The sequence below is a fragment of the Eleutherodactylus coqui genome, chromosome 2, assembly GCF_035609145.1.
Source record: "Eleutherodactylus coqui strain aEleCoq1 chromosome 2, aEleCoq1.hap1, whole genome shotgun sequence".
In the NCBI taxonomy this organism is placed as follows: Eukaryota; Metazoa; Chordata; class Amphibia; order Anura; family Eleutherodactylidae; genus Eleutherodactylus; species Eleutherodactylus coqui.
This window is the reverse complement of record NC_089838.1, coordinates 245226089-245241843: the sequence shown is the minus strand read 5'-3', so window position 1 is coordinate 245241843 and position 15755 is coordinate 245226089. Positions and strand designations below refer to the sequence as shown.

The 15755-nt window shown below is 41.2% G+C and overlaps 2 protein-coding genes across 6 annotated transcripts in view; both read left to right on the top strand.

Annotated features, from left to right (window-relative positions):
- The window catches only part of CEMIP (cell migration inducing hyaluronidase 1), a 141850-nt gene that overhangs the window by 22586 nt on the left and 103509 nt on the right, over positions 1-15755 (top strand). The window lies entirely within an intron of this gene.
- LOC136612430 (inactive cell surface hyaluronidase CEMIP2-like) overlaps positions 1-15755 on the top strand; it is a 126804-nt gene that overhangs the window by 98508 nt on the left and 12541 nt on the right. For all 3 annotated transcript variants that reach the window (XM_066592777.1, XM_066592778.1, XM_066592779.1), the window contains 2 exons: positions 6560-6768; positions 13737-13919. In XM_066592777.1, the coding sequence (XP_066448874.1) occupies positions 6560-6768; positions 13737-13919 (392 nt within the window). The remainder of the gene's footprint in view (positions 1-6559; positions 6769-13736; positions 13920-15755) is intronic.

Below are 15755 nucleotides of genomic sequence, written 5' to 3'. Positions count from 1 at the left end.
TTTCCCACAGTCATTTTAAGCCTGGCTCTCGTGTCTTACTTGACTTCTAGCAAGTGCCAGCGGATCACTGCTCTTACCATTATTAACATTTTGTTTAGTACTAGGAGTTGGCGTGTGGGAATCTCTCTATTTGAGAATAGACTGTGATGCTTTAAAAAGTAAAAAGGAATGTGTTTTTTTTAATCCAAATTATTTAAACTGCGGGTTTACTAGGAATGGATGACTGCATGGTCTATATAGGACCTTTCACAAGGGACAGAACAGACCTCACGACGCAGCGCAAACCGCTGTGAATTCTGCACCAAAAGCTGCAGGTTATCAGCGAATTTGGTGCAGAATTGTAAATGGCTTAAAACCTGTCTGCAATTACGCATCAAAATCCACAGTTAGACTTGCCGATTTTACTGTGGAATTCCATAGCTGCGGATTTGACTGTATCCTGAGGCATAATTAATGTAGGGAAAATCTAAAGGAACGTTCTAGTGCTAAAATCATTAAAAAAAATATCCAGACATTAATTTGTCAAATGTATGTCAATTCAATCAATGCAACACATTACAGTATATCTATGTGCAGGAACCATAAATGAACATAAATCAGCCAGTTCATACAATACATCATATAGACTGCAAATCTTTTGTACAGTTTTATAGGTTGAAAAGTACCTGCATTCATGATAACATGCTTCTGAGGGAAGAATGGTATAGTATAGATGTATAATGTTATATTGAAAGTATTGGTATAAATCGGTGGGATCTGCTAGAATTTGTCGGGATCATTTTCAAAATAGATCCCTTATACTGTTCATAGCACCTTTAAGAATGGAAGCCATGACACTTCTGTGTATAGCGCTCTAACAGTACTAAAACATCCTAACTTGACATCCCTCTGACTTGTACAGTGCTGCGGAAAATGTTGGCACTATAGAATAAGGATTATTTTTTATCATTATTTTAAGGCACTACATTGAGGTCATATCATTTGTTTTTCCACAGTATTTCTAAAAACAAAAAAAAATATTCAAGATGACTGTAACATATGACTACACCATAAGAATCTAAGAAACAACTCTGAAAACAAAGTAATTAGCATAATTTAGAAAGTTTTTGTTTTTCCACAGTGCACAATAGCCCATGCTAATAAGCACTAAGAACTAAAACTAAAGTTCTCAAGTGGAAAACAAGTTTAGAGCACTTCTCCACTCTGAACCAGGGTCCACGGTGTCATCTTCTCTCAGCTTTACAGCACAATATTTCACTGTCACACTAAGGGCGGACACCCACTGGCGTTTTTTTCTCTACTGCGCTGCGAGAGTAAGTGAAAACACTCGCAGCGCAGTGCGAAAAAAAAAACGGGATCACGCGGGGATATCGCAAGTCTTTTCAATGGGGCCAGCGGAGATATGGAGAATACCGCGGACTTCTGCCACAGCTGTCACAGGTGTGACAGCTGTGGCAGAAGTGCAGCATGCTATCCCATTGCTTTCAATGGGATCGGTGCTGCTGCCGGTCCCATTGAAAGCAGTGGTTTGTAGCAAACCCTGCAGTATGAATTTTCGGGGAAGGGCTTGAAATATAAGCCCTTCCCTGAAAAGCATCAATAAGTGGTAAAAAAATAATTTTAAAAATTACTCACCTCTCTGCTGCTCAGACGCGTCCTCCGGCTGGCTTTCCGACACTGCTTTCCAGCACTTTTAGCAGGCGGGGATTTAAAATCCCCGCCTCCTGAAAGGGCTGTGCTGATTGGCTGAGCGCTCAGCCAATAGCAGCTAGTGCTTAGCTATTGGCTAAGCGCTCAGCCAATTACAGATAGTGCTAAGCTATTCATTCATGAATAGCACTATCTTAGCTATTCATGAATGAATGAATGAATGAATAGCTAAGCACTAGTATCTTCAAAGCTTTTCATAGTCACCTCTAACTGAATTACAGTATAGTTATACTTCTTGATAGTCAGTGGGTAACCCTGCATAAACGGAACCCACCCAGCCTCTTAGAAGGGACAGATAGTCTCCCAAGTTCTAAATTGTCCTTACTGTAAAGACACGCTGAAACTGCTTTATTAATATATTTATGTCTATTTAGAGTGCTTTTAGGCCCAATGCACACAACTGAGTCGGATTCTGCATGCGGGATCCCGCAGTGGAATCTGACCCGGTGCCCAGCTGGTGAGCCCTGCGTACCTGTCTGGATGTTTTTTCTTCTATACTGCGGATGTGCTGGCCGGCGCACATGCACATGCAGTCCAGATGTGACTGTGCCGTCGCTAGGCGATGACACAGAGCCTACGGCCTTTCCGTAAGATGGTTGCGGAAGAGCCGCTGGACAGACGGTTTTTATTGACTTCAATGGAAGCCGTCTGCATAGAATCTGGCTCAAAATAGAGCATGCTGTGATTTTTCTCCTACGAGTGGAAAATCACAATCAATTTCCGCTCGTGGATATGGAAACCCGCTTTTCCATTGCATGCTTATGGCAGGTATTTGCTGTGGAATCCAGAGGCGGATGCCCGCTCCAGATTCCGCAATGCAAATGTACATTGGACCTTACAAGAGCAGATATAATCTGCCCATGATAACGAGCACCGACCGACAATGTAGAAGGTCAATCAGCATATGTTAAGGTGGTTACATAAGATGATGATCACTAGTATGGGAACAAACAATCATTACTGAGATCATTCATCCCCATACAGATTGCAGTCATCATCCTCATGCCCCCGTGTCGGCTGCAGAACTCTTTCGTCATGTTTACACGGCCCATTGATCAGCCAAACAAACTTTGTTACAAACATTTGTGCCCGATCATTGGCCCATATCAAATGGCTTTCATGGATATTGGAAAATATGATATTTGGACTGAAGCCATAATTATGAAGCCAGGTTAGGTCATTTCTATCATTTCCTATACAATGTAAAGCAAATAAGAATTGGCATTTCTCCATGTGATTGGTTACTATGGATCAGCCCTGCTTACTGTTGATAACAATAAAACCTTCTACATGCATTAAAAGGAGCCACTTAATGCTGCACGTGTGGGATTGTGTGTATAGCATAAAGTAAGACAACAGGCTTTATGTAGAAAAACGTGTAACGCAATCAAAGTGGAGGTGATCACATGATGCACACTTTTAGGACTATATAGAAATGTATAGGATTTGCTGTTATAAACAGTAAGGGCTAACAAGGGGTTAACAATTGGAATTACAAAACAGAAAGATCGTAGATCAAGTTTAGTAAAATATTCAGCCTACCAAGAAAGTGTTTTCTTAGTAAGGCAGTGCATTACAGGTGAAGGCGAGGGAGGAGGGCAGCCTTGTCATGGAACATTAAACACATGCGTGTGTTTGGCTGCCAAACATTGTAAATCAGTTTTGTTCTGTTCCTTTGACAATAACAACAGGTTGCATTCCTCTTACGGGTGTAGATGATGTGTTTTCCCCGTACCTGAGCGTCTCACATTTGTTTTGCACTATTAGTTAGTATCTTGGAGTTGGACAGTTCTCTAAATACTTCACATCACACTCAGGCAAATTATCATTTTCTTGATAGATCTTTTAATGAATTTGTAGACAAGATAAACATACAGATCGTATCACACCTTTCTCTCGTGTAACACTTCATCTTTACCTTTATGCCCCACGGTAAATCATTTTTATTACGCATCTATCACACTTACCGCCAAAAAGGTCTGTACTTGCAGTTAAAAGGAACCTGTCACTATGTTCATGCTGCCCCAACCACAGCAGCATGAACTCGGGAAAGACCTTCACCGTGTGCCCATGGAATGGCACATTTACACACAATGATCGTCGCGCAAAATTAGTTCAAACGATCAAAAATGTGCAATAATCATTAATGTCTAAGCGCAAAATCATTGTGCACTATTTGTTTGCTTTTTGTTTGTCGCTCAGTTTCACCCTGCATAAAAGTAATAGCTGGTTCACTGGTTCGCTTCTCGTTACGTCTAAACCCTCATTGCTCAGTGTTTCACATATCATTGAGCGAAAATTTAGCGATTCTCAGTGATGATCTGCCTGTGTAAACATCCTGCACGAGCGCGAACAGCTAGCGGTGACGTCACTCACTCATACGCTCGTTTAAACGAGAATCGTCACATGTAAATGGGGCAGAAACATTATTCGGAAATCCTGCTGAGTTTCAGAATAAACACACTTTGAAGTTTGCTTGCGCGACTCGGGATCAGAACTCTTGAGTCAAATAAACGAGCCGCGCCGGCTACCCCGCAGCATGTTGGCAAATAGGTCTCTCCCTATATACAAATAGGAAGAGGAGCTGTCAGTCAGCATGCTGCAGGCGGAGACAGCCCGCCGCAGCTCGTCTATTTGACTCAAGAGCTCCAATCCCGAGTCAAACAGGCAAACTTTAAAGTGTTTATTCTGAAACGTCACATCATCAAAATACTAACGACCACCTGTCTGTGAGCGATGAGTGATGAGTGACAGTGTGAGTTCCATGTAATTATGTCATCATTATGTGATCAGTTACTGGGGCTCTGAGCTCCACCCATGATCACATGATAGTAACATCATCACAGGTCCTAAAGCATACAGAGCCTGACACTGGCCGTGTGCTTACAGGACCTGTGATGTTGTGTGTGTGACATGTGTGTAGCAGAAAATGCTGCTTTAAAATAACACTTACATGGGGGCGCTCTGCATATCTCTCCGGGGTTCATGCTGCCCGTAGTTCAGGCAACATGCACCCATTGACAGGTTCCCTTTAAGACTTACTTGTCTGTGTTTTCAGGGCTGAACGCCTCTGTGTTTTGCAGCAGTGAAACTTACCCCAAATTCATCTGAAGGTTTAGATTATCGGGCCAATTTTGTAAAGCCCGGTACTTTTCTTCTAAAAAAACAAGATAATTATAAAATCATGAATCTATCAAATGCAGGATTAGTTCTCCCATTAAAAAGCTTGATTACTATATTCAGCAAAAACTAGACCGTAGAAGATATGGAAATAGATAAGCAGTTATTTTCATTGAATAGACAAGTGATATGTGATTTGGCTTGTGGACTAATTCCTCACAATCCACCACCTTAGCTCAGCCAAGCTGACTGGAAATGATCTGTAAATCCTCAGTGCACTTTATCCATGGACACGTACACAGTAAGAATAGAATACCATGTCATGTAGGAAACGGCTTACTTGTTATACAGTATCTGTGTAAGAAACGCTCATGTTGGTCGGAACATTTACTGTATTTGCTAACTTTTTATATCCAGAATGATTCTGGGTGGGTCTATGCCAATGTATAGTATTTGCCTCAGACTCACTCAGCTCCATGCACCATTTCTGTATATATGGCTTACCTCCGATACAACCTGCACCATTTTCACCAGCTCAAAACTAGAAGCAGTTGATATTTCTTTGATAAATGTGCCCAAATGTCTTGTTAAAAAAAAAAAACACAATCAAGACAACGCCTCAGAGGTAAAATGATGTATATGTTGAAGTACCTTAAAAGAGAACCCGCCTGGCATAAAAGATGCAACCTGTATGGTAGGTCGCCATGCTTTTTGCTGCCTGTAGGCGAGACAACAGTCGAAGATTCCAGGTTTAACACTCCGTTAGAACAACATCAGTAATTGGAGAGCGTGACAGTGAGGTTCTAAGGACACACACGGGTCTCGAAAAGGAAATGCAAATAAGAAGTGTATGAAGAAAAATACTCTCTCAGAGCATCTATCCTTTTATACACAATGTAATATAAAAGAAATGAACCAAGTGAACTTACTTCAAGCGAGTGTCTATAGTTAATGCAGACCCACCCCATGTCCAAAGAGATTTGAAATCAGATGCTGGCGTCTCAGTTTCAATGCATCCACTTTAGTATAGGTATTGTATGCAAGTGTTTACTAAAGATAATGACAAAGCAAAAACATAAAAGATAAAAACTACATAGGGGATAATGGGTCCCGTGGGATATGGGGAGGGTTCGCATTCACCATTGACCCTCCCTTGAAGAACGTTTGTTTGGTTCATTTCTTTCATATTACAGCAGGATAGACGCTCTGAGCTCGGGAGTATTTTTCTTCACTTCTTATTAGCAAATGACTTGTTATATATTGTAGACACTCTTCAGTATATTTGTAGGCTCTGACCATATTTCCATTCTTCTGCTCCATTATGGAACAGGAGAATGAAAGTAAAACGGCCACCGGATTTGTCGGAATGAGAGATCCTGGCAGCGCCTGAGAGAACCTATTCATTATTATACATTGGGTTCTGTCCGGTTTTGTCCAGGCTTTCTGTTACTTTACTGGAAAAAATATCACCGACATTTTTTTCCGGCATTTATGACAGAAGTCCTGGACGGAACGAGCTGACGGAAATATGAACAGAGCCTTACTCCATTCCTTTTCCAATGACCGTTACTGGGAATAATAAAGTATTTTACTATTTAGGTTGGCACAATCTATTTGGTTCAGCACAAGCTCTAAATGTTTAACAGAAACATTATCAGGAAATATTTATAGAAACCACGTGTATCCATTGCTTGACTCTACCTTCTGTTTCTACCTGCTTTCACTACAGCTGTATATCCAGGCCAGGCGTCCTGAGAACCTGACAATAATGGTGTCTAGAGCAGCTTATCCGTCACATCCATTGAGACTTGTGGGTGTTAATAAGGGAGCACCATATCAGCAGTACCAGCCAGTGGTGATATTACATCAAGCCTATACTATCCGATGGGACGGACAATCTCCTAGAGAAATTATACTGTATCCAATCAACTTCAACAGGTACGAGACACATTCCAACTCATTCCTGCTCCACCTTCTATAGCTTTATATCACTTTATTAAGGCTGTGTTGACACCTGACATTTTTGGTTCGTTTTTGAAGAGTTATTGAACTACGGCATTAAAAACACTTGCAGTTTTCAAAAACCGCATATACTTTTAAAAAAAGCATGTTTTTTTTAAAAAAAGCAGATGGCTTCTAAAAACTGCCTGCAGTTTTTAAAGATGTATGCTTTTTTATGCATCTTTAGTTTTTTGCCTCAGTTCAGAAGTGCATCAAAACACCAAGTGTGAACACAACCTAAGGATTGAGTTAATATGAATGTCTAACCCTCATATAAGATGTCTTCCTTTCTAACTGTATCCTTAGATCCTTTGCAGTTTTTTATTCTTGCATACATAACTGAATTTACATCTGAAGAGCCTATAGGTACAGAGTCTCTTCGCCTTAGAATTTGACCCATCAAGTTGGCTAAACTTTTGCACTGTATGGCTTTAACATGTTTGTCTAGTCTGACAAAATAAAGCAGACTGTTTCATCACGCTTCTCACAATATATGACATTGTCTACCACCTTCCTCTTGTATCTCCCTGAGTGTTGTCCTCTAACTCTCACAGCATGAAGGTACCTAATTAATATACATGTATGCATAAGTTATATATTGCTATACACTGTTCAGTGTATTCATATGCAGAGGTTCCCTTTAAAAGGTATGCTGCCACCAGGGTCACCTATAAACATAGATCTGCTGTGTCTATAAGTAAATCCACTTCTGCATACATATTTCTGTTACTGGTAAAGTAATTATTTTCAACAAGTGCGTCCAGCACCATATAGTATTGGGTGTGTGAGGGCCCTACAAGTATTTCACTTTTATAGAGTAAATACTGTTGCAAGAAAAAGTAAGTGAGCCCTTTGGAATTACCTGTATTTTTGCATTAATAAAATGTGGTCCGCTTGTTATCTAACTCACAATTATACAAACACAATCTAAGTAAACTAGTAGCACACTAGTAGTTGTACAGTTCATGGCTTTTATTAAGCACACTAAGTAAACACCCACAGTGCAGGGAGGAAAAAATTGAGTAAACTTCTGTTACTGACTTCTGTCAAGCACTTAAGCACCTGACAATGATTATTGCTCCTGTGCTTTCACACAGGAGTGATGCTAGCTCACTAAATTGAAACTGAGCATGCCTGAGATCTCTTCCGGCTGCCCGCCACCACTCATTGTGAACAGGCAGTCATTCATAAGAGAACAACTGATTGTTTATATGGGTCGATGGTCATTTGAGTTCTATTCCTGCAGAAACTGAACGACGAACAGTAAGCAAACCAATCATTATTCGGCGTTCAGTCATTGCCTGTGTTATCACTGAACGGATTGTTCAGTTTCGCATGATCCAACAATTAGCTAAACGATAATTGTTCCACGTAAAAGGGCCCTTAGGAGATTGAAAGTGTGAGATTGACAGGTACTTTGCTTGTTAAATAAAGGTACACAAAGCCTGGTTACTGACAATCTGTTGAAGAAAGATTAGTTAGTGTGAACTATGCCTCTATGCAAACATTTTCTGGAGACCACAGAAGATGTGTTACAGAGATACATGAAGTTGGAAAGGACTTCCAAAGCTTAGCTAAAGACCTCGGTGTACAATAATAATAAATGAAAAGCCTGCCGCACTCATCCCAGAGCTGTGCCCATTCAGCTGTCATTGCTTTTTGGCCTCCCTCAGCAGCTGAAGTCGAGTACATAGATTATATAGACATCTATGTGTCTGCTTCGGCCGCCAAGAGGAGCTGACAGGCAGCAAAGACATCCAAAGGGGTACAGCACTTGGTTTGAGAGCTGCAGCCCTTTAATTTCAGCAGGGGTCTCAGCACTCGGACTCTGACATGTCGCTCTGACATGTCAAAAGATTTTTAAAAGTGCAGTTACTCTTTAACCCTGTTGACATGCTGACCCAAATTGAGCTGTGCATGCAAGGCATCCCAGAAATATTGGTAAACTGAAAAGCATTTGCCGGGAGGAGTAGTCCAAAATTTGTCCTCAACATGGCGCATGTCTTGTTTGCAGCTACAGGAAACATTTAGTGGAGGTGATTGTTGCTAAAGAGGGAACTACAAGTTATTAAATTCAAGGGCTCACTTTTTCTCCCTGCACTGTGGATGTTTAACTCAATGTGCCGAATAAAAGACATGAACGCTACAACAGTTTGTGTGTTATTAGTTTGGATAGATGGTGTTTCTCAATAGTAAGGCCACCTGTCCACGTCCGGGATGGAATATCATTAGCGATATTCTGCCGCTGAGGAGGAGGGGGAAGCACTGTAAAGTTTCTGCGATGAGCCTATCTAATAGATAGGCTCACAGCTGAGAGTCGCGGCAAATCGCAGCATGCCGCGATGTTAATCACGTGAGCGGAGAAGCACTATGATTCTCTGCTCATGGACATTGGGCTACGCTTTCCATTGTTCTATGGAAAGCGTGTCATGCGAACTCCGCATGCGATTTATCGTTGCAGATCTCACAATGACAACTCGCCTGCAGACAGTCAGCCTAACTTAGGTAACAATCAGACCACATTTTCTTAGTAATCATTGCAAAAATTCAGTAATTTCAAAGGATTGTCTTATTTCTTTCTTGCAGGAAGTAAGTCTACTGTGAAGATTTGCTAATAAAACGTGTTGTGAATGAGTGCATATTGTAATTATAGGGTTACCATTTACAGTATATGTTAGTAATTATTGGTGCCATATGCACAGTGCGCGTCTGTCTCATTGGATTATCTAATTGCGTGTGTGTGTGTGCGGTGGCATGCGGCTGTCACCAGTGACACGTGACAAGGGTGATTTAGACATACGATGTCCCTGTTTTGCCTTCACAATTAATTACATGCATTCTGCGGGTTTCCATCAGGCCTGTCGGGAGAGGCTGTGCGTCTGACTGGCTTCCAGGCGATGATTCTTTGTTCTCTGTCAGTACTGATAACTGCCAGAACTCCCTACTCCAGCACAGCTTATAAATGTACGTTATGGCTGCCAACACATCTCACCAAACAAACTCATTTCTAAACAGGAGCTCGTGGTAGCAGCAGCCGCTCAGCAATAGAGGCAGGGAGACGCATGTTGGACTGGAGACATTGGGCTGATCTCATGTAACAATCTCTGTTTTCCCAGAGCAGTTCAGGATGAGGTATATATGTGAGGATGATAGAGCTTGCACTCCGCACAGGACGCATGGAAGCACCCTGGCAGTGTTCAGAGAAGGGATTTGATTTCTGTCTGCAAGTGCTTTGTTAATATCAATATTGCTGTTTATTTGTGCTCAGGAACCTCAGAATTTGGCAGGCTTATATGTCTACTGGGTTTTACTGCAAGCAAGCAGTCCTCCTGGCTATTATTGTGTTTCCGATGAGTATTACGTACGATAGCAAACTGAGTCTTCACAGGTTGATAGATTGAAGCAAAAAATGAAGAAAAAAAAAAGGTTGCATTATAGTGACGTAACTAGGTAAGCAAAAACTAGAATAATGAAAGCAAATTAAGTATTTTAGAATATGAGAAATATGAGCATGCTGTTTGTTGGCTTGAGGAAGGCGTTTAGGCCTGGAGACCTTCTTGTAAGTGCAGCTCTGCCAAGGATATAGTCCTAAATGGATTGAATTGTGGTGAATAATTCAGCAGCGGAGCTGATGTAGGGTTTACATAAGTGTACGCCGAGTACGGGAGAGGTGCTGGGTGATCTTCCGTATAGACACTGGATGGACACTTTATTAGAGACACATATTTAGTAGCACATTGGATTTATGAATAGCAATAATTCATCGTAGCATAGACCCACTAGGTGTTGAAATCATTCTACAGGAATATGGGCCCATGCAGACAGGAGCTTCTTGCAGTGGTCTGACAGGAAGGGTTAATCAATTCCATCAAATTCTGACTCTCCCATCAGCACAGTGCAACAGAAATATGAATTAATCTGACCAGGCAATGTTTTTCCACTGCGTAGTGATCCAATTTTTGCTCTCTTTTGCACACTGGAGTGTTGCCTTTCTGTTTTCCTTAGGCAGCACTGGCTATTTGTTGATGCTGACCATCCATGTTTTTAGATACATTAGTTGGTGCGCCAACATTTTATTAGGCTGCAGTTTGCTTGACTGTGCACCTTCTATTTGTCTGAATAATTCTTCACATCTTGCTCTGATCCCTTTCGCCGACAAGATGTTTGCATTCCCTTTCACTGGATGTTTTTCTTCGATTACACCATTCTTGGCATACTCTCAACACTGTTGCACGAGAAAATCCGACAAAGTTGGCAGTCTTTGAAGTATGCCTTGGAGGACCATATTTCTAGCATATCTCTCCTTTAAGCTTCTTTCACACGGCCGTATGTATTTTTGCGCTCGGTCATATGCGGTAAAAATCGCATGAAAGAAGAATAGCCATGATAAAGTTCTGATCTTAATTATCGTATTATCGGCCATTCAGACAGGCAGCTTGCATGATGGCAAAAGAATACGCAGCTGCGCAGAAATCCCTCAGTCAGCAGAGATCCTCGGAATGACTGCTAATTCCTAAATAGAGCCTGTTGTCTTCTTTTCCCAGCGTTGGACGCAGCTAAACTTCCTCCACTCCCTTTTTTCCAGCTGCCATAGAAGTCTATGGAAGCTTGCAGCGTATCTCCGCAAAAGATAGGGCAAGACCTATCTTTTGACGCTGCGTAAAAAATAGCTTCCCATTTTCGGTCGCAGATGTCCTAGTTTTCCCAGCGTGATTTTTACGTGCCTAAAAATCGTTCATCTGATTGAATACACTGGAATCCAATGCTTCAGATGGTTGCGATTTTTGGATGCAGCTACAATAGCTGCGTATATACAGTCGTGTGAATAAGGCCTTACCTGAACATGTTGTCGTCTCCTGCCCATTTCCGCTATCTCTCTCAGGTAATGTACTACTTTGTAAGAATCACAATACAATATTCTAATCATCTGGAGTTTATATAAATAAAGAAGAATATACCTAAATTGTGCAACTTGCATATCTACTAAGTTATAAATAGGCTACATCTTGGCAGAGTGCATTGCTCCCATGATGTAGGGGTAAGAGTCATCTCTAGTATTTGAGGAATAAGAATTGTAGATACAATAACCTAAAAAGGAACAGCCTGCATATATCTCCCCCAAATAATAAATCATTCAGCCTTGAGAAAAAAAATGTCACAGGCGGTCAGCTGAGTTTATCTCGTAGTCCTGTTTCCAATTATGGATAATTAGCATTGAAAGCTTACTGTTGATTCCCAGAAAGTGATAAAAAAAAATTCATTTCCTCAAAAGACAACAACTGAAGTTTATGTCAGCATAATTATTTACTGCATTGCTCACATAATGACCCCAGTGGATATTTTTTTGGAGTAAGCCCTGTTGGGCAATCCAGGAGGTACCCACAGTCAGCACAGCACAGAAGGAAAGGGGATCCTGTTCAGTTGGATTAAAACAGGATAATGAAGAGGAGATTTACAGAACTGACAGTCCCCAGGGACGGGGCTTAGCACATAAACCTTTTCAGTTTTGATCTAATAAATCCTTTCTTAACTGAGATGCATAATAGTAATTAAAACCCAGCAAGAGAGTGGTGAATGCTTTAAGTCTGGCACCTTTTCAACAAAGGAATGTCTTCCAGATTTTGGAATTTTCTTGGCTGTGCATGGAGCTGATTGTTATCCTGGATTGCTCCCGCGCTGAGACTACTGCAGTAATATAGCCATAAGAAGCTCTCTCTGGGAAATGCCCTAAATGTTCAGTTCTCAAGTCCCCTTAGCTGTCACCTGGATATGTGGTCATCATTTTGATGCCTTGCAGATAAAACTTTTCCACATTACCAGAGTACAGTATATCCCCTTCTTCATGCTCGTACACACAAGGCTTAGCATTTAAAAGTCTACATGTATATATGATTTTTCATTTTTGCAGAACAAACATTACATGACGAAGATAAAAATTCACACTTATCACCAAGTAAATTAAAGGCTATGTACACCTTTGCACTTTTTTTCCTTTTAATCAATGTTTTTATGGAAATGAAGATTTTTTTTGTAATTAGTTTTTAATAAAAAGTTCTGATTGTTTGATTTCTAGTCCTGTATTGTTTTCCAAGGCACTGCAGACTGGAGGTGTAAAATCTTAACAAATTCTGTCAGTCAGTGTAAACTGTCTGATTCCTCTCCTAGTCTGCTTCCCTGTTGTGAATGTGTATTCGCTGCCTTTCCAATGAGCTATTGCAGAGAGCTGTATGACAGTGCTGTAGAATAGCTGAATAGATCAGGAGAGCAGAGAAAACTACTATTACAGAGGGCTGTCATTCACTTTTGGTGAATTTTCTGCCCTTTTCACCAGTGAGGGGGAATGGACCAGCAGCTGCTCAGAGGATGAGATGGATGGAGAGATAGCCATGTAATATTTAGTGGGTGTGGTTATGCTACACAGCTTCTGAAAGAGGAGAGGGGAAGCAGAACTTGTGCATGTTCATAAGAAACCAGCTGATCCATGGGAATACCCATGAGCCAGAAACTTGAATGTAGGACAGCCTGCAAACCAGGAATGAGGTTTTCTAAATGCATAAGAAGGAAAACTCAGATAAGTGCATCAGTTTATTTCTGCAAGGACTTAGTAGGATACATTTGTATTGATTTTAATTTACAAAGGTTTCCACAGCCTTCAAACAGCCAAGAACTTTACAAAATCGTAAAATCAAATCTATCATTGCTTTTACATAATATTTGAACATTGTTATGAAGCGGTTAATCGGTTACCGGATTGTCACTGTTTGTAATTGCACACATTGACTTTTTTATTTTCAACAGTTTTACATTTATCTCTTTTATACTAATACTCATATAATACGAATGGTACCAATATGCTAGGAAGAAATGCACTTTAAATGACAAACTTCCATCTTTATCTCTTGCAGAGGAGATTGGCTCCAGATTGCTTTGTGCTACCCAAAAAGTGCTGTATTCCAGGTCACAGCGGATGTCTATGAACGTAATTCTGGGCGAGTACACAGCGTACAGCATTATTCCATGGCCTCCTCTATCCATCAGGCCCTGAATAAGTCAGAACATAGAGTATATCACTTCAGTAAGGAGTCTGGGTGAGTGTTCTGCCTGGTCCTGCCTTTTAATGTTCATGAGCTATTCATTCTGTTGCATTAGGTGTATTTTTATACTGACATCCATATAATGATTGTTTATGACACTATCAACATGTAGACTTTTGTTGAGTTTACCAATTTTAAGTTAAGGGTGAGATAAACAGCAGTGTAAACCTTTATTTAATGCTTCTAGTTACCGATCTGCACACTGTACTTTGGTAGAACATGTTATCCAGAAAATTAGCCCCCTGGAGGCCGATATTATCATGTATCCCTAGACACTTCCAGACATGAAGGTCACAGTACAGTTTAAGTGTGGCACCTGCACCATTCTGTCACTACAATGGGCAGCAGCCAGGGCGCTTGTCTCAATAACAATGCTCATGTTTCAGGTTACAGAGATACATGTATGCTGTAAATATTCAACTCCTTCAATGCACGTAGATAATTTCTATTTGATGTAATAAAATGATTAAATGCCTTGGACATTTCGGTATTTCCTGGATGAGGTTCCAGTCCCCATCTGTGCACTGTCAACAAGAGTACATTAACCATTAAAGTACAGTTACCACAGCAATTGTCACTTTTCCTGCTCCACCAGTTATTTCAAAATTGGACCTAATTTCATTCACACTTCAAGATGTAAACCATATTATGGTACTTATCTTGTACTACCAATTTGGATTTTAGATGGCAATATAATTAGAGATGAGCGAACGTGTTCGGCTCCGCCCCTTTTCGCCCGAACACCGAACTTTGCGAGCAATTCCGTGCTCGGGCGAAAAAAGTTCGGGGGTCGCCGTGGCAGCGCGGGGGGGTGCGGCGGGGAGTGGGGGGGGAGAGGGAGAGAGAGAGGGCTCCCCCCTGTTCCCCGCTGCTGCTGCCCGCGCCGCCGCGCCTCTCCCCGCCCCCCGGCAAAGCCGGTGTCCGGGTGCGTAAGTGCTCGTTAAGAACACGTTCGCTCATCTCTAAATATAATGTATTAACTCACATGCTCTAAACCATTGTCATGTCAGTGTCAGAAGACAAGCTAATTAGTGTCTTGCATATAAAGGCCCATTTACACGGAGCAATGATCGCTGCAAGGCGATAGTTTTAGTGATAATCGTTGCGTCTGAATGTGCGGCCATCGTGCACATTTGTGCACTGCTAGCTGATCGTTAAATTCAGTCCAACCTAAAAATCATCAATCAGCCTTATCAGCAGTTCTCTAAAGGAAGGGAGTGCTGATAGCATTGTTTCCCCCTGGAGAACAAAGGATCTCAATGCAGATAAGAGCCCCCTGGCTATTAACTGCATTCAGCTAAGGCTTCATTTGCACACCTAATTGCTCTTAAGTAGCTAAGTAGCTACTTAAAAATTTATGCAAAGTGATTGCTCAAAGCTGTAACTCAAACTGTCGTTTGAGCGATTTTTGAGTGATCATCGGGCCATGTAAATGGGCGTTAACTAGTCAATACTAGAAATTTTAATTTGAATATTCTGTATGTTTTGACATACTATATAGACACCTCAGTAGATGAAGTCTCTAAGGGTGACTTTACATGGAACAGCTATTGTCTGAATAATCGCTGGATAGTTGTTCCGTGTAAACAGGGTGGCAAGTGAAATTTTGCTCACTAGTTGCTTTGTTTCAGCTTACCTGAAAATAGTCTCCGGTTGATTAATTTATCATGTAAACAGGCAATCATTTGTCATTCATTGAGTAGCCAATAGAGATGAGCGAACGTACTCATTTCGAGTAATTACTCGATCGAGCACCACAATTTTCGAGTACTTCAGTACTCGGGTGAAAAGATTCGGGGGGCGCTGGGGGGCGGGGGGAGGCGTGGTAGC